The sequence below is a fragment of the Polyodon spathula genome, chromosome 19 (genome assembly GCF_017654505.1).
Source record: "Polyodon spathula isolate WHYD16114869_AA chromosome 19, ASM1765450v1, whole genome shotgun sequence".
In the NCBI taxonomy this organism is placed as follows: Eukaryota; Metazoa; Chordata; class Actinopteri; order Acipenseriformes; family Polyodontidae; genus Polyodon; species Polyodon spathula.
The window spans coordinates 23,532,663-23,555,715 of NC_054552.1; the positions used below are offsets into that span (position 1 = coordinate 23,532,663).

Consider the following 23,053-nt stretch of genomic DNA (forward strand, 5'->3'; position numbering starts at 1 on the left):
ACAGTTGTGGAGATGTAATGCCCACTACACTGATCCCCTATGGTAACTGTAATGTAAGACTGTAGACATACTTCCCTCCCACCTACTGTACCCAGCAATAATATATACCCATACAAGCTTGCACTTTCAAACAGAAACTCAAAGAAGCATGGGATAAACCTATAAACAAGGTTGCTGTTTTAACCTTTTACATACCAGGGTTAATATATCAAACCCTGGTGTCAGATTACTGTACAACAGGCTCAAAATCACATTTTGCTTGAGAAGTCAGAAATCAATACATACATTTATACTGAGGCATACAATAACACTTTTTCTCGGTGTGACTGTTTATATGCTTACATGAACTTGTGTTTTAACCTGTAAATTCACCATGTACTTCAAAAGTAACATTGACACCACTTTTTCTGATATGAGAAAAACAACAATTAACGTTACCAACTTGAAATAAACAATTAGGGAATTTAAGTCAGAAGCTTCTTAAGTTCTTAAGTATTCCTAAGTTGTTTATTTTATTATCACTTTTGAGTAAAACGCTTTGTGAATTTTCCCCTTTGTGTTTTGGGGTGCAATATATTATTGGTATACTGGTGGTTTATTTTTGATAATTCAGGACGGGATGATCCTTTCTTTTGTGGTACAGCACATCTCAGGACCTTCCTGGAAAGGAGACCTGTAGTCTCAGGTAGTAATAACCATTGAAGTAAATAAACACTTAGCACACAGACAATCAGGGTTAAAGCAAAATTCTTTATAACTAGGGAGTTTGCACTGCTTTAGCATTACGCTGCCAGATCAGGTGCAGCCAAATGAAGACAACAGGGTGTAGCATACAGTACATCGTGTCTTTTAGATGACACATAGGAAGCTAATGTGAAAAGAGTGACCTGAATTTTAAAAAATTGCAATAATTTAGACATTTGACAAGCAAGGAGTTCCGTTTTCAAGAAGGCGGTGTTCTGTGAAACAAATGTATTCTTTCCTGTTCTCGCTTTCCTTATCCCCTGAAGAAAAGAAGGAAATCCTCTCCTGACTTACAGCTCCAGAATGAGCACCGTGTCGGTCCTGTTCTCATACACGTCATGCAGGGTGATGATGTTGGGATGCTGGATCTGCTGGAGGATGTTGACCTCGCGCTCGATTTCCTCCCGCCTCACCCCTCGCCGGCTGGCACGGCTCTGACGCTTCTTGATGAACTTGGCAGCGTACTCCAGCCCGCTGCTCTTCTCCTTGCAATGCTTCACGATAGCAAACTGCCCGCTACAGAGACACAAGAAAATCCATTAGCGTTGTGTTGACAAGCAAAGCTTCCCCGTGTTTTTTAATTTCAGAATACTGTGCCTGGCTATACAATATTTAAAAAAGTCGGTTCAATACAAAAGGATATCAAAAAATAAAACTAAGATTAAGAATTTTCTAAACGTTAGAAAGATGCAAATAACATAATTTTCCACTTCATGTTTATATTATTTTATTTTAACCTAGAATGCATTCACTCTGATGTTTGATGTTGAATGTCCCACAGCAATATAAGACAAACGGTCAATTGCTAGTTAAATGATGACCACTTGACGCATGAAGTGGCAAGTGACACTATCCTGAAGCTATGCTTCATGCTTGTTTATCCAAACAGTACTGTATCGTGGTATCCCAGCGTAACAGGATATGGAATTCCAATAAAAAGCGAGCTTCCACTTGTCAGGATAACAATAATGCAACTCAATCAGGGGGAAATCAAAAGAATAAAACTGTGTACTCTGTGAAGTTTACCTCTCAAAGTGCTTGATCTCACACCTGGAAACCAAAACAGGCCGAGGTCACAGTAAAAAGCCTATTTTCACAAGTCTATTTTGAAGTCTAAAACTGTGATGGATCTAAACACCACTGCACTTGAACCCAATATTATTCCTGCTGGGATTTTTCACTAGAAGTGATTTACTGACTCACTTACTATTAGCATCACGAAAAACAACAAAACAAAATGGAATGAGGTCTGCAAAACAGCAGGTTTGTAAGAAAGCAGCTGCATCAAAATCTGCCTCTGTTATTAATAATACATTATTATTACAGAACCCATATCGTCACTTACTTACATACCTGGAGAGGTCATTTAGTCTATGGAGTGAAACAGATATTTTCCTATCAAGAATATCTTCTGCTAAGTGGTGTAGTTTTAACTACAACCACCAGACACAGTGAGCCAGTTCTATGTACAGTAGCTTGGGATTTACAGTACCACGCAAGGTCCAGTCCTGCTATTGTCCTCCCTCAAGGGAAAAATGAGGGATGGCGATTCAAAAGGTCAGTCACAGCATGTTTTCTCCTCCACAGGAAACTAAGAGCAGTACACACAGTCACTGCAGAGTCACACCATGGGGGGCTGCTGTGTGGGGGTGAGAAGGGCCCACTCTGACCTACAAATCAGTTTTAAAGTCTTAGGGTGTATGCTCTTAAAAATGAACTAATGAACTAACACATTGGCAGGAAGACATTGTTGTACGAGCAGGAAAACAGGGATCAAACACTTACCTAACTTACAAATACATTGCTTTAAAGGTATTCACAGCCCAATAATAATAATAATAATAATAATAATAATAATAATAATAATAATAATAATAATAATAATAATAAACATAGGTTAATACACCACCCAGAATAAACCACATCATGGGTTGCATTAGCTACTTCTTATTAGGGGTAATCCTGTGATAACCACAAATAGTTGATCCAATCCAAAGTTATACTCTTTTACTGTAAAATGCTCAAAACAACTCCAGCTGATGGGTTATACTGACACAATGTACTGTAGGGTGATCAAGTCAACTCCTCAGTACAAATGTAGACATACGTTTCAAGTGTTTTTAAAAAATACTTCCACAAAAAATACTATATATTTATTGGAAGTTTTTCAAGCTTTGCTCCAGTAAAATGAAGAATAAAGTCAGTCTAAGATGACCTTTTGCCCACATGCACTAGTAAGGAGAAAAAAAAAACAAACAAACACCAGAAAGGATTTTTATCTCAAGGACATATTTAGAAAAGCATGATGTGCAGCAATTAACTCTCTCTTGTCGTTGACTAAATTGAATAGTGCTGAGTTATATTGACATGTCTGTTTGCTTCACTATTTTAGCAGAGCAGACATGGAACTATAGTACCTCACAACCAGGAGAAGTGAGATCCTCAGTCAACTATATTACTTTATGTTAAGGATGCTGACTTCTCCTTAAATGTCTTGGTTCCCTAGTTATTACGGACAGCACTAACTATTGTGGTTTCCATTCTAAGTCAAAGACACACTCATATGGTAGACCCTCATAATCCCACTTAGAAATATATGTTTGTATAAAATCAGTGGGCCGGAGTGAACTATGTATTTTAATAGTTTATTATAGTAAACAGCGTTTTTCAATTCTTGAATTCAGCGGTAGGCTATTGCTTTTGCATTGTTCTAATTATTTGGCAGATGTTTTTTGCTGTGCAGGAAGCAGCTGCCTAAATAGTTCGGCAACCTGGGACTGTCAACAGAGGTTCAGTCAGAAAACATTTCACTTTCATATTCAACGCGTCATTGAAAACAGTTATACTACGAAACAACTTTGGGTAACACTTTATCTGAAGCTGATCTTGTTTTAGAAAAAAACAACCACGTATAATGAGAATGACGTAAGTAATTGTAATGGCATTACAGGGAACGCCTTGTAATCCCTTCCATGCTTTACTCGGTCAGTAAATGGGTTGGAAACTCATGTGTCAGTCTTGGTTCTGCGTAGAAGAGATATAGTAGGTTTAAAAGACACCCACTGTATTGTGACTAAAGGCAATAGCATATCGCTGACAAGAACATTGAGATCTAAAATTCGGTAAGAATCACCATAGCTACCCTGACAAGGTCAGTCAGAAAGAGAATGAAAAAGCTTGGTGGAGAGATGCTGCTTCCCATCAGTTTTTTCTGCCACTGTATGCGAGCGAGTAAACTTAGACACCACTTCCTCATGCAGAGGAGTTCCTGATTAGATACCCATTACCCTAAAGATAGAAGCTGTCTTCAAACCGCTATGTTTGGAATGCTCACCAGTTGCTGTTGGAAAAGTGCAAAAAATACTAGGCCACAGACATGCATTGGGGCACAGCTTGGCAGCAAGTTCATTAAAGTGGCAACTGTCTCACAAGATAAATTAATGTTAAATTAACACGGGTATGCATGGGTCCCTTATCTCCAGTAGTCTGAAATGCTGGATAACAAATTATTCTCTCATGACATGTCAATGCAGAGAGTAAATCTATTTTTTGGTTTATTGTATTTGCTGAATAAAAAAGAAAGACGTGTCACTTAACACTAAATGCAATCCTGATGTCAAATGTTATTCTATACAGACTTCAGTATCTTAATTTGAAGACTGTTGAAAACCACCATCTTGTTTCTCTCATTGTAACCAAACTCACTTCCTGCACATACAATTAAGTAACTGGAAGGTACAGTGATTTCAAATAGGCAGCTTAGATTTTATTCCGCACCCTGCTGTATGCCCCAGACCCCCCAAGCCAGCTAACTGAAGCCACAAGTCTTCTTTCAGCACCCTGAGTCTGCTCTACCAATAGAAGAGTAGACAAGCCGATGCATTTCATTGCAAACGCACCAGAGAGAACCACTCAAACACTCACATTTACTACACTACGCTCTGCTTGTAACCACATGGAAAGTACCGTAGGTTCATGAAATATTTGCGCAAATGTACTGTGTAATTATTCACCACAAATGTTACTGGCTCAATACCATAAGAACTGACATGAAAGTCTCTAAACAAATTAATTTAATAGCAACATTTCAAATAATAGCAATGTTGTGCCTTTAAACATTTCCAATACTGAGGTTCAATTTTGCAGTATAACTACCTTATATCTACTTAGATCCACCACTGTTTAGACCATTATAATAGACCACAATAGCAGATATTTGCAACAAGGCAGAGGTGGAAATAAGACGCCTGTTGCATAGCAGTTTCACCCATTCCAGGTTTTACTACGGGACTGAATGGATCAAACTGCTATGCAGTGGGAGTCTTACTTCCATCCCAGAATAAGGATTTATTTTTCATGTCCTTAAAGTTTCAAATTAATTTAATACCCATGTGGCAGAATTTCAAATCCACATGTATAAAAACTGTATATTTTCTACATAAGACTATACACCTTTAAGAAATCTAACCATTCCAAATGTTCAATATGTAATGTATTTGGTTTGTCTCGATCTTGCAGCCACCCCCAGTAAACAATTATACACACTTCGCAGCTGTGTGTGTGTCGAAAGGACACGAGGAAGCCAAGACACAGTTAAGTTGCAGCGTTTAACAGAAGTGCTAACCCATGAACACACTCAAAAGAGTTTCTTCACCACCGACACAACCTCCAATGTCAAACAGAGAAGTGTCACGGCAGGTGCCATTTGCGTGCAGCTTAACAAGACAAACTATGAAAGCATTCATAACAAAAAGAACCAAAAACAAAAGGGCATTTTACATGAATACCAGATAAACAGGAGCCTTCAAGGGATTCATGAAAACTATGAGCCGGCCCTTGCAATCAGCATCTCTGTGTTAATAATAGCTACAGTCTGCCCGGCCAGGCACACCGGTTGTCTCTCTCCAACCTTTTATTGATGGCCGGTGAATTTGCTCAACATACCAACGCTAACCCACCCTCTTCCCAAGCGACTGTATTTAGTGTCCCGTATCCTTGCCATTTGTTCATACCATACTGTGTGGGTTTAGAAAACACTTTCAGTTTATCCCAGAACAGGTTTCATATTCTCATGTTGGTTTGGAACGGCTTCCTGCAAATTCCACTCATGCCTGGGTAGAGTACCTCTCACACAATTCATTGCAATCCACTTGGCTGATCTAGCAGGTGTTACATATAGTGTGTCTATGGCTATCAACTAGAACTAAAGAACTGAACCTTGAATATACTGTACGTGTGTGGAGTGGCCGACAGTCTGTGGCTGTAGTTTCTAGATAAGGATGTATCATAATCATTGGCATGTAAACCCTTTGGGAAGCTCTGTCTCCACTTAAAAGAGGCATCCTGGAATCTCTATTATTCCATACCAAGCATGTTTAACAACTGGGTAGGAATACAGCTCACAATCTCTATGGGGTTTCTAATCCCAACAGCTGCAGAATCAAAACAGCAATTGGCCCGTGGCATGCTCTCTTCTGTAACTGGCGGCACCTTCCCACCATTCAGAGACATTTAACAATAGCAATCTTCATAAGAACACTGGCAAGTCATTCCGGTAATAAAGCTGCTCAAACAACTCCTCTCATTGTCTCTGCTACTTAACCTTTGAAGAAACATCTTCAGTAGAAACACGATGTAATTCAGGCATTAATAGAAATGCTCAATAAATCGTCTAATTCCTTTCTATAGCTAGAGACATTTTTTGTAATTCCATTATACTTGTATATGCTTCACTATACTTTGCTGTGCTTCCACTGTGGTATACTACACCTTGCAGACACATCAGGTAAGTGCTGCCATTTTTATTTTTTTTTGTTGTCCAACCCCTGTACAAAACAAATAAGGGAACATGTCTGTACTTACAAAAAAACAAACAAAAAAACTGTTGTTCTTATTTGCCTCCGCACGATAGCCTTGATGCTGGTCAACATTAAATTGTATGCACGCGAATGCAAAGAAACCCAAGTTCAAAACAGATTAAAAGAACTGTTTGATCAGTGGGTAACTGTAGTGCCTGCAGCTAAATCCACTTGAGGTACAGACATGTAAACCAACTGGTAAGCCAACAATGTCTGGTTTCTATTGAAGCAGAGCACACAGAAGGCTGGACTATGACGCAATGCTGTAAATAGTCACCCAGTATACAAATTGTAGTGTAAACCTACTTTTCAGCACATGTAAAACTTGTGAACTTGAAAACACTGTGAACATTTAATTTGAAATGTGGAATGTTACAATAAATCTTATTTCTAGCTGCCTGCCACAGACATAGTCAACACAGGTTAGATCAGCCAAAGAGCCAGAGGCATCTACAAGTTTCCTTTTGTATTGTGGCAATACACAGTTGTGACCTACATAGAGCATGTGCTTACTGATATAAAAGACACTTTGCTTGATCTAGCCTATGTTACATATGTCTATGGCAGGCACATAGTACTAAAGAGCAGCACCATTCAACTCTGAGAATGTAATGTGAAGCTGCTTACTTGTTAAGTATTTTTACGAACTCATTAAAACATCTCATTCCCTGGTTTTAAAAATCGACTGCCCTACAGACCTAAAGTATCCGTGAGCCAGGATGTGAGGACTCCAGTTAGTGTTACAGTGATATACTGAGCTTCACATGTCGTCGAGCCCTGGTATACACACCGTGCTTCCTGTTAAGACCCTGTAATTGGTTGTGTTGTAACAAGCGATAGCAGGCCTGCCTCAGATTCTTAACTTGTCACAAACCATCCATTTCTTTTACACCTGCTGTGCAAACATGTCAGTTGAGATCTGTTTTCAGGAGAACAGTCTCTGGGGAAAGTGGTTAAACAACTAATACCCTATGGTCCATTTTTAATAGCTGTATCTTAATTTTGCGTATAAAACGATAAGTCAATTTACCAGTACGTAATAAAACACTCACATTTTTTATCCCTTGTTGTTTGTCTTCAGAAACAGAAGTCTTAAGGACAGAATAACAATGTGTGATTGATGTGGTATTTTCTCCTTCCAAAAAAATGTGATTTAAATGGGTTTTAGTTTTTTTTTTTTTTTTTTTTTTTAAATCTTTCAGCATTTCCAGTTATTTCCCCAAGAAAGACAAGGTGGGGGAGGCAATTTAGGTCAGTAGCTACAGCAGAGAACTACTGGACCAGCTAGATTCCAATCCTAGCATGGCCTCTGACACACTGCAGCACATCGGACAGAACACCTGGGAATAATGATCCCACTCTGGAGATCAGTTACTGCACTGCATCCCAGCTGGACACACAATGGTGACGAGCAGTGGGGTGGTTCTTGGACGTTATTCCAGGAATGGCAGAGGAGGCCTACATAATTACAAACAGTGTGTGAAGTTAAATGGGGTGATCTTTTGTCAACATATTTTTACACAAGCAAGAACAACTTTTCATTGAAATGAATATGCCAGGTGTGGGCTGTCTTTTATTGTACAACAATAAAACAATAGCGATGAGGAGAAACAGTCATGCTGGTTTTGTCTCTCGAACCCACGGGTGCACTATAGCCAATGCGATGCTCCCTCTGGAATCCCCAGTGAAGACTGTCGACTTAGCACAACCAGAACACAAGCCTGCACTCCCCTGGCTGTATGACTCACCCTGCACACCACGCAACCGTGCTTTTACCAGGTGAACCACTCGGGGACCCCAAATGTCCCTTAAACTTACAGTAACAATGTTCTGGAGTTATGAGGCCACCACGTAACAGACACCACTACAGTCAATTCCCAGCACTGAAGTCTTGCTTACATGAATCATACACGTGTATATTGTGACTCACTCAAGCTGCCTTAAGTAAATATTCCCATGGGTGAGGCATTTCTGGTCTTCTTTGTACCCGCTATGTATTCAAATACACCGAACAAATGGTGCTGTCCTGCAATAAGTCATTTTTAATTTAAATGGGGTTTAAAATTAAACTCCATGCCTTTCACGTGACTCAGGTCACTCATGCTTGAAAACAAATAACAGAAGCTCAAACAGGTGGTTGTTGGGATCCCTTTAGTAAATGCCAACAACAGTCTTACCCTAGAATTACATTGTTTTTTGTTATAATACAAGTACATTAGGCTTTAGCATATTATATCATAGGTTATACCCATTTTCATATACTGATATTGTGCTTTGTATTATACAGTATACAGTAATTTAATTACGGACCTATTACACACAGTATAGTAATATATGAAATCAGTGCCAAATAAGTTCCTGCTTTCAGTGACTCACTCTTCTGGTTGGAAATTCACTATAGGAAGTAAGTACAATAGTTACGTCTGCACAGACAAACCACCCCGTTTAATAACATGTTGTGTTCCCATTATTAAGTATTTAGATTATTTACATAATACAAACTCATACCTGTTTTAACTAATATTTTTTCAAAATAGTTTTGCAGGTAGAGTAAGTGTTAAGCAAAGCTCCACTGTGCTAACTTTCTCTGGACCAACACAACAACACACACACACACACACACACACACTATTCAAACAACTCGAACAGAGGAGTGTTAGCAATGGGTTGTGTTCATTACTTTCCATTTGGAAGAAATCTTGTCACACATCAATAAATCCCAGATGAGTGCACAGTGGGGTTCTCCTTATGCTATAGAGTGTAACCACAAAACCAGAGTCTTAAGTTTGGGTTTCATTTTTGAAAGCGAGCGAACAAAGAAAACTGCAGGTAGGCTGTACAAAGGGGGGCCGACATAAAATACAATACAACTAGATATTAATATCTATGTAAAAAGCAAGTGCAGGGAAGCTGTGCAGGGCCATTCCAGCTCATGAGGACTAGATTCTGGGGGAGGTGTTGATGATTAAGAAAAGGGTCCCGGCTAGGTATTGTGTGAATACTAAAGAAGAGCCGTGGGACTCTGAAGGCGTCTGAAGGTGGTAAAAATGACAATGTTTCTCCATGTGGGGGTCATATAGACAGGTAATGTTTGCATCACTTGTTTCAACTCAGTGACTTAAGGGGCCAAGCAACCTACCTGAGCTAGAATAACTCTACAGCTAACGTGATCTTTATTTCATTCTGAATAGCTTTCCCCTGGAAAATATATTAAAATGCCTTTACTTCAGCCGAATAAGACATCTTCTGACTGACATGGCTAAACAAAATAACAATATTAAACAAATCTTATGGATATTCTCGTACCATTGAATAAATAATAACTAAAATGTATCCACTATATAAATAACTGTACAATATTTAGGGCTTTTCTTTATTGATGAACAATTAATTCCGTCATGCAATTTCTGTTATTAATATCCGACAGAAATTCTGAAGGTACAGGATTGTGACTCACCTTGTAGTCAGGTGCGAACCATGTTGTACAGTATGGTGAAATTAGGGTGGATTCTCTTAACATTAAATCGAAATACAATATCATTACGCCTTTTATTTTCTCTGGTCATTTCATTATTATCCTGACCTTCAGTCAGGATAAAACTAAAACGCAATAGATGTATTTTCTCAGTTTTAAAAAGCAGGCTAGGTCAAGCACTTCACGTGTACAGACAGTATGAATTGTAAGTTGATGCTGCTTGTTTTACAACTTCCTTGATTTGAAATTATATATCAGTTACTACATGAATGTGGCTGGGCTTCAGCTTCTGGAAATGAGCTAATCAGCTTCAAACACATGCCTGTATGATGAAACTGTATGAGGAGTTAGGCTACATCCTACATAACTGACATATCTTGTTTTGTTGTTTTCTTTGTTGTATCCTGTTTGCTGATCACACTGTTTGGTTTTTTTAAAGAGACAAAAGTTGACAGGCTGCTTAGGGGGGAATCAGAGTGCAGCTCTGTGTGAAGTTCACTGTTTTTATTTTTGTATGCTGTTAAGGTTCATAGAACTGAATCACAATGCCGCGTTTTAACCTGTAGTACTTGCTTACCTCCCCAGCTCTTCTCTAATCTCATAAAACTCTTCCACATTCTGTTGCTTGAACACAGCCATGCCAGAAATCCTCATTGATCTTTTCCTTCTCAAACTCAAAAGATTAGCAGTGTCTCTTCCAGTTTCTTCCCATCATATACAAGTCCTCTCCTGCAGAAACAATGTTAACATCTGTTAAGATCCTCACAGGGATCAAACCTTTTTTTACAAGTTTCTACAAGTTACTGTAAAACAGAAGTGCACGATTCGGCAACGATATCCATATATAGAACTGAGCACAAGCTGGAATAGTATATACATAGCGACTGTGTGTAAGTGAAAGAATTTGATTAAAATTCCAACAACTGGTTTCAGAAACCTGACTTACACCAATCTTGGAATACCTCTGAAAAAAATAAATAAAAAAAAAGAACAGTGTTTTCATACCATGTAGATCCATTCACATTTATAATGTGTGTGTGTATGTGTTTTTTTCTTTTTTTTTTCTTTTTTTAAATGTGCAAGGCCTTCTATGATTCCCAGCCATGCCAACTTTACATAAGCACAAGCCACAGTGGACCTTGAAACATTCAATATGAAACCTTTGTAAATAAACGACTTCCAACACGCACACACATTGAACTATTCAAAACACAAATAGAAGGATATCGATAGCGTTATATTGTAAATGTACATGCTTGTGTCAATGCTCTGCTAAATACTGCATACACACATTTTCTAGTACAAAAAATCTTAACTGAATCAAATTTACAAAAGAAATACTACACTGACATATATGTGGGTGTATGGGTGTTGCTCAGTGTATTATCTGATATATACTCCCTATTGAATTCTATCCAAAGCACTGGACATATGACTTGTATCTGTGGAGCACTGGCTAACTCATCAGACAAAGGAATTCCTGATCGAAGAGCAATCCCCTTTTGAAAAGCTACGGCTGCCTCTTCACAATCTGTTACAAAGTCTGTGGATAACATGGATCATTTTAACAAATAAATCAATTTACATATTATGCTGTTAATGGAAAACAGCTGTTTGCAAATATGAACAATTTATACATTTTGTAATCCACATTTTCTGTGTTGTTGTTGGTGACAGTTTATTCAAATTGTCAACTAATTGAAGCAATAGTTTATTTTAAAAGTATGTCTCTTTATTTATGCTTCTCTCAATAACAATAGAGTGGCTAGAGCCTGCCTTTTTGGGGTTTCCTATTACCAGTACAAATGATACTGTTACTTCCACTGAGAAACCCCATAGCTGACGGCTGTAGCAGAAATATTCTAATTGCATTGGTCTTAAGTTTAGAGACAAGGTAGGTAAAAAAATAAAAAATAATAATAATAATTCTGTAAATCTTCTACAGCAGCAAATCTGCAGGTAAAAAGCCTATTGGTATTAATATCTGTTATAACAATAATCATCCCAAGCCATAAGCATAAATGGCACTTTTTCATGAGCAGGGTATTGCCTTATAATAAGCATCTTGCCAAAGATATAGCATATTTTACCTAAAGTATAAGGTTATGTTCTATAAACGTGCAAACATTATTGCACAAACATTCCCACAGCCTAAAAAAAACTGTCTAGAAAACAAAGCCCCTGGTAAACAAATGCACGCTAATTGCCTCTGTTTTGCATAGGAAACAGAACAGTAAGATAACAGCATTGTATGTTAATATTAACAGCCAGGGCTGTTAAAAACATCAGTGGACATGAACATGAATATGACCTCATTTGCAACACCCCCCCCCCAAACAACGTTCTGATAATCCAGAAAAAGTGCATGGTCACACTGAGGCTCGCTGACCAGAGAGTAACTAACTGGACCGCCCCACAAAGAAAGGAATCCTATATAATTGATATATTGCCAGGACATTTAACATAACTATGCTAAGTATTAACTGTGGTGCCCACTTCTGTATCACATGTGATACAATGCTTAGCCACCCCTCTGTGTTATTATTCTGTTTTAAATCCAGCCTCACAGCCACAAGTTTTCATATGCAGTACATTGTGTTCTGCCTGACAGAAAAAAAGTGCTTTGTACAAGAATGTAGTAGTTACATGAATAAAGTAGCTTTTCTCATTTTAATGCTTGGACATTACAAGGTATAGAAATAGTTATTTTACAATAAATTCAATCCATGCTGCAGAAACACAGTAATGGTGAATTGTGAGTGATGAAGTCTGTCTCTCATTAGGAAGAGACAACCTGGAGCAAAAAAAAAAAAAAAAAAACAACGTACAGTAGTACCATTTTTGTGCATTTTTAATTTTTTGTAAATAACAGCAATACTCAATAAAGTAATTTTTAAACAAAGGCACACAAAATAACAAAATAATTACGTTATGCCATTTCTCATATGAGACTGATATTACTTGATATGCCAAACAACGTAAGCTTTATTTATCTGAACTTCCTTTTTTACAAAGTCTAAAATGTTTTGTCATTAAAAGTAGTAATGTCATCTTCTAAAGTCAGGAGCTGAAAGTTACAGCACGCGCTGCAATGTGTAAGTAAACAGTAGAGTCCTGGATACGGCATCCAATTGTACACCAATTGCACGTGAAGAGAAAACTATTCGGGCCATAGCAGATGCATGACCTAACATGTCACTGTAAGTACATTTGTTATAGGGAAACGCTTCTTTTAGACTACAGACTCCAAACGTCATAAAAACGTACAACATTCTGTCTTCACACGTCTCTTAATGTGTTCATTCATGCAAATGTTTGGAATTGGAAGTTGAATTTGCCATAAGGTAAAGAAATCTATTTGTGCATTTTTTTACGTGTTCAAAATCATATACGCTATGCTTCTACCGTTACCAGTTTGTTAAATGCAATACTAAGCAATTGTCACTAGACGTGGAATATGCTGCAAGTATAGATTCTTGAAGGTAGAGCGAAATTATTTTCACAGCTAGAGTTCAAAACCATAACATCATCTTTAAAACTTTTTTTTTTTAATTATTATTATTACACTTATGTTATATACAGATTTGAAAGTGCAGGATATGTACGTTGTTAAATATACTATATGTTGTACTTACCAGTAGAAACTTTTGACAAGGCATGCGGGACCTCTTCTAACCCTGCCCGGTCTGTGCGAAGTGTCAGGAGGCTGCCAAATTCAACTGAGCTTGTGTCAGACTGTGCGCGCGTTCACGTGTTACAGTCGCTTGGTCTTTTGTTCACAAGCGACCTCTGTTGTTTGCAAGAGGGTTACGGACAGTTGTGAATCTTCAACTTTTCAATGTGTCATGCTCCTAAAATAGGATTCACCCTTCTCATTCAAAACTGCGGGCTAAGCTTACTTGCATTTTATTGGGGGGTACACTTCTGTAAAGCAAGCTTAATAAATAACCAGGCAAACCACCTGTCTTCATTAAAATTAAATTCTAGTGTAACTTACATCCTTTATTTAAGTCAATTGCCAACATAAGGAGTAGAGTAAATAAATAAACATTTTAAAATATTTTACATTACAGCAAGCTTTCTATTTTCATATTATTCTATTAACATTATTTTATCACCCATATTTTTCCCACTCAGACACCTTGCTCACTAAATGTCTTGGTATCCCGTTTCCTCGTTAAATATGAACACAATTTTCATGAAAATCTGTCCCACAGGCACAGTGGTACCCTAAACATTATCAATTTACTACCAATGTAGGCTGACAGTGCGGGACACGTTGTTGTTCAGTTTACCCTCAGAACATGTTTCTGCAATGGTGACTGCCCAGAAAGAGAGCACATTGAATTGTGCACACCAAATAAAGCAGACTTCATTATTAAGTATGTTTAGATCAGCCCATTAATCTTTCTTTAATGTACCTCTGGGATTTGGCATGATTGAGTTATCCTGGCCAGAGGTTCTCAAATCTTTTTTGTTTGGCAGGAGTTTAATTTTAAAAATCATTTATTTCATGAAAAATAACACGTTTACTACACATGTTTATTTTTCTTTCTGCAGCGCTGAAGTAGGGCTTTTTTCTGAAATGTCCTGAAATATTTATTACTCATTTAAACCTTTTGTTTACATGGAAAAGAAACAGCCTGTGTCTCACCACGACACTAAATATGTTTTACAACAGAGGAGTTTACAGACTATATTGAGGACCTCCTGTGGAGAATAAGCAGACCCCAGTTTGAGAACAGCTCATCTAGGCCACACGTGAAATGAGAGTGGTGGTCTCAGACTCCCATTGCATATCACTCCACAGAGGCTTGGGACTAAATGGGAGGAGGTGTTTAGGTCAGGAGACTGATGCGTGCTGCCATGAAAAGCTGGGTAGCCAGCACAGCCTGTAGCCAGTGCCATTGCACAAGAAATACAATTCAAATACAAGCATTTAAACCAACAGAAATCTGCTGTCTGTGCACTTTAATGCAAGTGAAAAAACAATAAACTGGAATCTTTTGCTTACTGAGAAAAGAAACCTACCTAAAGGGACCACCTGTTTTCATTTAAATGAAATCCTAGTGTAACTTGCATCCTTTATTTGAGAAAATTGTTGAGTCAAGTAAATAGACATTGTAAAACATTTTACATTGCATCAAGCTTTCTATTTTTAATTAATTTATAATTTATGTTTGCGACTGTGAAACGTTCTACTATTCTATTAATACCTGTCCTGCTATTCACACAGTCAGTTGTCTGTTTTTAGTAGAGGGAAATGCCTTTCGTTAGTGAGTCAGCCTGCTCTTTAAGGTTTGGGCCGGTCAACAGCAACACATTGCTGTTTGGTATCTCATAAAGCTCTTTGGTAGAGAGTGCTTGTCCCTGAATGGTCTCATCCTTCCCTGGCTCATCTCAATAGTACCATCGAATGGCAGGTCTGACATGTATGTGTCATATGATTGATTATAAAAACATTTGCAGATCTTCTAGGCTGCATCTCAAAAGAAATGAATCCACATAAAACAATGATAAAAACAAATTGCAGCAGATTGAAACTTGTGTGTACAGTGCATGTGAAATAGTGAGTTTGTCTTTTGCATTGCAAATCTATTATTTTCCTTGAAGAATAACAGATATTCGAGAGAAATAAAGAGGCTGTTCGGATCCTGTTAGAACAGCATTTGTCCCTTAGCATAATGGTTTTTTCTTTCAAACTTTCCACATGTTGTGGCTGCTCCAGCTTCACCTGGTAAACGATTAACATGAATTGTTAATCCGATCTCTCTACCTTACATTATGAACCCACTTATACTGGTCTTGTGTTTGTGCCTCTCACCCTAGCAATACTGTCATTGGCCCCCTTTCAGTGCTTTCCTTGTGTTTTATCTATGCAGATATTTCCAAATACAAAGCTATAGATGGAAAGTTGCTGCTGCTCCATGATAATCCCTTCAGCTGTTGTAGTTCAGAATCATGTCAATGCTCCAGCCACAATCTGCTTATTGTAGCCTAAGGCAACGGTGCCAGGATGCTGCAGTTTATCAACAGCGTTTTATTGGAGATATTTACAAAGCCCAAATTAACATTGAACACGTCAAAAATCAAAAGAATCAAAAAAGAGGGATGAGTAATAATGTTAACAATGCTAATAAGAGGTAAGAAAATGTATTTAAAGCATTGTTTACCTTATGAGGATTAGCTGAATAATATCCCCTTACTTTTGCCTCAGGTGGGGTTCATTGTGTGTCAAACCCTCAGGGAAGCTGTCTGAATGGAATGTATGCACAAGACTCAACGTGACTAATAAAAAAAGTAAACTTCTTTTAGCTTCTTTAAATATTTCACAGCACATGAAAGGTGAGGGACTGCCATCATTAGAGGTTCTGTTTTGAGGAGCTCATTGATGGGAGTCAACTTATAGGAGACTGTCCCACAGTCATGTTTAGTGTCACTAGAATTCATTGGTTTCTTTTCACTGTGGTATTTCTTAACTTTTATGTACCTCCATTGGTCCAATTGTTTGTCAACCAGTTCTCTCATTGTTCTTTTCTTTTTTAATTGCTATTGAAGTCTGATGATGAACATAGACCAGAGCATTCATTGTAGCTCCACGTTGTTTAAAGTCTCAGAGTGTTGTCATTTGTGCACTGGAAAGTAATGCACCTTTAAAACAAAATGTTGCTCCTGGTTGAAACAAATGTTCAAATGTTTCTTGTGTTAATAAAAGATACGGTAAGGAGTGGATTTGTAAGATTGATAGGGTGGCTCTTTCTGGGATAGGTATTTATATATATTAAGAACTGGTTGACAAACAATTGGACCAATGGAGGTACATAATATATATATATATATATATATATATATATATATATATATATATATATATATATATATATATATATATATAATTTAGCATGCCTCAAGGACAAAGGCTAGCTCTGCAGATGAGAGGGTCTTTGCATCTCTACCCTGCAGGACTGCTTGTGCCAATGTGGCACTCCCTGTGGAACCTGCATTTGTCATTTGCATTTGTTTTGTTACATATGTCACAATGCATTATGGCGCCTGCATCTCTTAAACAAAGAAGCAGGGGAAAAGTACCTAAACTTTCCAAAACTAACATGTGATACTGGAGCTATGGTCACTCTATGCCTGGGTTTCTGCACCTTTAAGTGGTGTACATATACAAAATAAATCAGTTTATTTCCAAGTTATAGGATCAGGTAACTCGACCCGAGTAAATATATCAGTGACTCATTTCTTCAGCTAACACTGCCATCTAATGGAAAAATCAATGCCAACATGCATATTTTAATTTAAAAACTTAGCTGACTGCACACTTTGCAAATCAATATATAATGTAATTAGAGAACTTAAAACACACACAACTAATGAGGAAGACATCAAATAAACAAGTTGGACATGTCAGAAGGGTTTACTGTCACACAGCTCTACGGATCAGAGATGGTCCACTCACCACAGTGAAGTTTAAATGATTAATTTGTTTAAAAAGGTCAAAGCTGCAGTGTCCCACAATCATGTCAAATTGAGCAATACAACTTAAATCCTTGTCACGAGCACATTCTTCTGGGGTTTTTGTGTGTAGATATTTTTTTATATTTCGCCACAATTTGCAATTTTCTTTTAAATCCTTAGTATCTTAACTGCAATACAGCTTGAAATCCTGTGAATAAGCCTCCCTTCATTGTCATCTCGTTTTAAATCTTGCAAGCAAAGTTTCTAATAGAAATGTAGGAATATGCTGCCACTAAGTAGTTGGGGTGGGTTTAAAGTATTCAGAGTGAATTAGTGATAGATACAAGCCAGGAAAGAGGTGGTCAACGTGAATTGATAACCGTTTCCAGTGTTTTTTCCAGCATTTATTGGTTATAAACCCATACATTTTTTTTTGTATCAGGTGTGTTTTATCAAATTGTTTTAGTTAAAACTGAAAGTCAGAAGCCCTACGTATATATAAGTTAATATCTAAGGCTTTATCAGGAGCATGTTTCCATAGCGACTACATTAAATGTGTTTTTCCGCCCCAGACGTCACAAACAAGCATTTAAATACTTCATGCTTCATTCAGACTGACTTCAGGATTAGAAAATCCCCAGGAACTGAACTAAATCACTTCAACTAAAAAAAAAGGGTTATGTTTCTTTGAAAAGAAGTAATTTTATAAGATAGATTATCTTTAAACATAAACTTGTGTGGCAAAATGAGCACTATAAGGCAAATAATGTAATAAAGGTATACAATAAGCATATGCATTTGACCCCTTTTGTTGGATCACCGCTCTGCTTAATATGGAGCAATTCTAAAGCTTGGATTCCCATGAAGTAACAGAGACGACTATTCAAAATAAAATAAAGAATCCTGTTTTTGTTTTTTTCCTATTGTTTAACCTAATCTCATATCCTAGCATGAACCAGTGCGCCCACAAGTGAGCATACAGACCACCATAGTGGCCACAGCAAGGGGCTTTCCTTATAATCGGAAAACTCAAAGAAAACGTGTGGCTGGTTAAAGGGGAAGTCTCACTGGGGCTTTGAAAGATCAATTATTAAATGCACAACTTAACCATTTGCAAATATCTTGTTTTGTCACAGCTAGCCACATGCCGTGACTCTGTGCTGCAGGTTCCTGACAAAATGATGTTCCACTACGTGGGGATCAATGCTTTACCATGGGGCATCATACCCTATGAGGCGAGCCACTACTTTTATGTCTCATAAAAACAGGGACTCTGAAATGGAAGTCAAACAGATTCTTCTGATTTAACATCCCTCTCTACATCCCTCTCTCAATTTCATCTGGTGGTCTGTTCCAGTTTGATGTACGGGATGTATTATCCACATTTAGAGGTCTCACCAGCGCACAAAGTTGCCATTTTTCCTTGGATTCCTGAAAGGAGTAGCAAGTGACTCTTAATCACAGCAACTAGTAAGCACTCATAAGGATCTGTACTTCATACACAAAGTGCCTAGTTAACTAAGAGAGCAGGATTCAGGCAAGAGAAATACAATTTATATGAGATTTCCCCTTTAAACCGCCCAAATAAAATTCATGAGAACGGGCAGAACAATTTATTTGTGAAGATATTTAAGCAAAAACCAGTAAGGTTCAAAATTTAAAAGCAAACTGTGGGTATTCTCCAGGCCACCTCCAGGAAGCTCTCTGTCCACACATCAACAGGCAGCTCTAACAGAAACAAGCTGTCCGGAGAAAAGAGCAGCCCTAGTTTATACTCAGACAGTAATCTAGCAGCTTACTCCCAGACTTGGCAATGAAAGGACAGGGAACTATCAATCCTCAGCCGTGGGACTGCCCATTAGAAGGGTGTTACCTGATCTTGTCCACCTGCAGATCCAGAGTGTCCAAGCAGAGTCTGGTGTCTTCAGATCTAAGCTGGTTGGGTCAGAAGGTTTACCATATGGGCTTCCTTACAGTTTTACAGTTCCTTCAGTCTTGAACAAAGAAGACTATGCGGCGACCTAATTCAAGCATTCAAAATTCTAAAAGGTATTGACAATGTCGACCCAAGGGACTTTTTTGACCTGAAAAAAGAAACAAGTGAAGATTAGACAAAGGGGCATTCAGAACAGAAAATAGGAGGCACTTTTTTACACAGAGAATCGTGAGGGTCTGGAATCAACTCCCCAGTAATGTTGTTGAAGCTGACACCCTGGGATCATTCAAGAAGCTGCTTGATGAGATTCTGGGATCAATAAGCTACTAACAACCAAACGAGCAAGATGGGCCGAATGGCCTCCTCTCGTTTGTAAATTTTCTTCTTACATGTTCTCACTCCCTGGGAGCCTGTACTAAACACAAAAGCCCATGCAAATCAATATGTATTTATTTCAACCCAGGTCCAAAAGCATTCCTTCATGCTTTTTTTAAACAAAGAATCTTGTAATGGGGTCTATTCAAGTGAGCTAAGCAATGCCCACTGCAATTTAACTCAATTAAAAAACTACTCCTTGATATCTACAGCTAGAAATACACAAAATCGACTCATTTGCAGTGATCATGATGGCAGCAGGTCACACTAGCATGTTATGTTGTGAGAAACTGGCTTGAGGAATACAAAAACAGATGCAGTTTTTCAGGTGGGTGTATTTATACAAGGTATACAACCGACTGCAGCCAGATGCTATCGACAAGCATGCCTAGGGGAAGCACTGGATTAAAATAGCCTTTACACAGATAAACTACAGCTGGATTTTATTTTTTTTGGAGGGTGTGGGTCACTGGGGAATGACCCAGGATTGTATCAACCACCTATCCATGGTCATAGAAAACCCCTAAAAATAGGTAGTTGATGCATTCCAGGGGGATTACAAATGAATCCTCAGGGTTGCAGAACAAAACAGTTTTATTGCATATAGAATATTATAAATGCATACCCCTAGATGTACCTGTATTACTTTAGTTTAAGGATCTGTTATAAAAGTATATAACTGTATTGCAAAAGCAAAGCCGCCCCATACAATTTCATATTCTAGAATTGTTATAACATTATTAATAACACGCTTATAGGTGCATTTATAATCAGTTATAATGGATCCGTAAACCAAAGTGCACCTCTTTAGGTTATATTTCTGTTCAGACGTGTATGAATATTAGATGCGATCTCCGAAACCTGCGTGTCATTATGTGAGCCAAAATATTTGTGCTCCTGTTACTACTTGCACCAGTGTGGATAAACATAAACAAAACAAAACAAAAAAAAACTGAACAGTTATAGCATAAACTGTATTTGTTTCCTTTTTTTCATGCTTGACGGGTACGTTTGAGGGTTACTTCCTCTTTTCATGGGAATAATATTTGGAAGAGGAACTATTTGCTACCTCCTATCCTTTATTGAGTGTGTACAGTATTGTTTGCATTATCAGAAGCCATCTCAGTTTACCCAAACCTTGTTATCTAAATAGGGTAAGCACAGAATGGAAGTTTCATGTAAGTGGTAAACCTACTTGAGCAGTAGTTATTGCATGGCACCTCGTCACAGCAGTCTGTTCTAATGATCTAAACCATGGCAGATCTGTAAACCTCTGCCGTTGTTTGTAAACCTGATTTATCACGAACCTCATTACGCTGTATTTTTATTGTATGTAGTGTGCTCATAAACCACAGCAGGAGTGATATAGTGTTAAAGAGCTGCAGTATCTCACTCCACCACTGTTTAGATCATTAAAATAGACCCCTTTAACTCTTACTACTGGACAAGTGGAATCTCTGCCATTCACTCTCACTGAGATTCTAAATGCTCTTACCCTGCAATAACACGACACGGTGCAGCTTGGATGAGCAAACCACTGACAGCATTGAGTTCAGTGACTGATTCGGTTGAAGTGAGAGACTAAGCAAAGGAACACAGCCTTTATACTAAAAATTAGGACCTTAAAAAAGCAAAGACCAAAAACACTTGTCCTGTAATACATTATTTATCTACAGCATGCATCACAGTAGTATAAAGTCCTTGGATTATATCCACTTATAAGACCTTTACCGCCTTGTTGTTTCCAAAAAGTGGGACTAAAAGTTCTTGCACTGGTTCACAGCTGAGGTCTGTGTTGGAATACAAACACAAAAGGCAAATATCCACATTCACAGAATGAAATAAATAGACACCAGTGACAGAGACAGCAAATAAGTTATGTGTGCTGTTGAATAATTTCATGCAGTATATAGAAAGTGAAAGCCCCAGAATAAAAACTGAAAAACAGAAGCCCTATATATGTCATTGTCAATGAGAAAAATAAATGTGCGGATTGCCATCTTTTGCCACAGTGACCCCTACTGGTCAGTCTGGGCAAGACAGAGACTAGCCAATCTGAATCGAGTCCTCCAGGGTTCAGGAGCTTGGCAACATCTACTGGGTGATGAAAGGCAAAAGGAATGGAGGACGCTGATCGATCTTCAGTTCTCTTGGGCCAGTGCATGGGTTACAACAGTGAGGTGACATTCAAATTGGAGAGAGACAAGTATAAATAGCGAATTGGGCAACACACTCATACAAAGAAGTGTTTATTTACAATCTTGCTGCTGATACAAAAACATAAATTGTGGATGTTTTGATACTGGTATAACAATTACAATTTGATAATTCAACAGGGTTCATGTGCAATGAAAAACACCAAAACACAAACAAAATTCTACTGCAAATATTATACAGATTCAGAAACCAAAGAAAGATGCCTGCCAGTAACACTGAATAGATATAGCATTGTGCTGTATTATATTATAATATAGTACAAGGCTTCTGGGCATGTCAGCTAGCTTATTCAACTATTTCAAAATACAACTTGAAAATGATCCAATATATGCTTTGAGTGGCACTTATTAGAATTGCCAAAATGTACTATATATAGACACACACACACCTCTGAAAAAAATTAAGAGACCACTGCAAAATTATCAGTTTCTCTGGTTTTACTATTTATAGGTATGTGTTTGGGTAAAATGAACATTTTGGTTTTATTCTATAAACTACTGACAACATTTCTCCCACATTCCAAATAAAAATATTGTCATTTAGAGCATTTATTTGCAGAAAATGACAATTGGTCAAAATAACAAAAAAGATGCAGTTTTGTCAGACCTCGAATAATACAAAGAAAATAAGTTCATATTCATTTTTAAACAAAATGAATATGAAGGAGAGGCCTACAAGCCATAGTGTCTCGCACCCACTGTGAAATGTGGTGGAGGATCGGTGATGATCTGGGGGTGCTTCAGCAAGGCGGGAATCGGGCAGCTTTGGCAAGAATCAAGCCAAGTACAAGGTTGTCCTGGAAGAAAACTTGCTTCCTTCTGCTCTGACAATGTTCCCCAACTTTGAGGATTGTTTTTTTGCTATTTTGACCAGTTGTCATTTTCTGCAAATAAATGCTCTAAATGACAATATTTTTATTTGGAATGTGGGAGAAATGTTGTCAGTAGTTTATAGAATAAAACCAAAATGTTCATTTTACCCAAA

At 37.8% G+C, this 23,053-nt stretch overlaps 1 protein-coding gene across 3 annotated transcripts in view; it reads right to left on the reverse strand.

Moving 5' to 3' along the window:
• dapk2b (death-associated protein kinase 2b) overlaps nucleotides 1-13,829 on the reverse strand; it is a 28,287-nt gene extending 14,458 nt beyond the window's left edge. Inside the window, exons 1-3 of one of the 3 annotated variants that reach the window (XM_041218909.1) lie at nucleotides 13,713-13,821; nucleotides 10,655-10,806; nucleotides 1,039-1,260 (exon numbers count right to left, since the gene is read on the reverse strand). In XM_041218909.1, coding sequence (XP_041074843.1) covers nucleotides 1,039-1,260; nucleotides 10,655-10,731 — 299 coding nt within the window. In that variant the 5' untranslated portion in view covers nucleotides 10,732-10,806; nucleotides 13,713-13,821. Of the gene's footprint in view, nucleotides 1-1,038; nucleotides 1,261-10,654; nucleotides 10,807-13,712 lie in introns of all 3 variants that reach the window. The other 2 variants (XM_041218908.1, XM_041218907.1) reach the window with 2 other exon arrangements.
• Nucleotides 13,830-23,053: the final 9,224 nt, after the last annotated feature.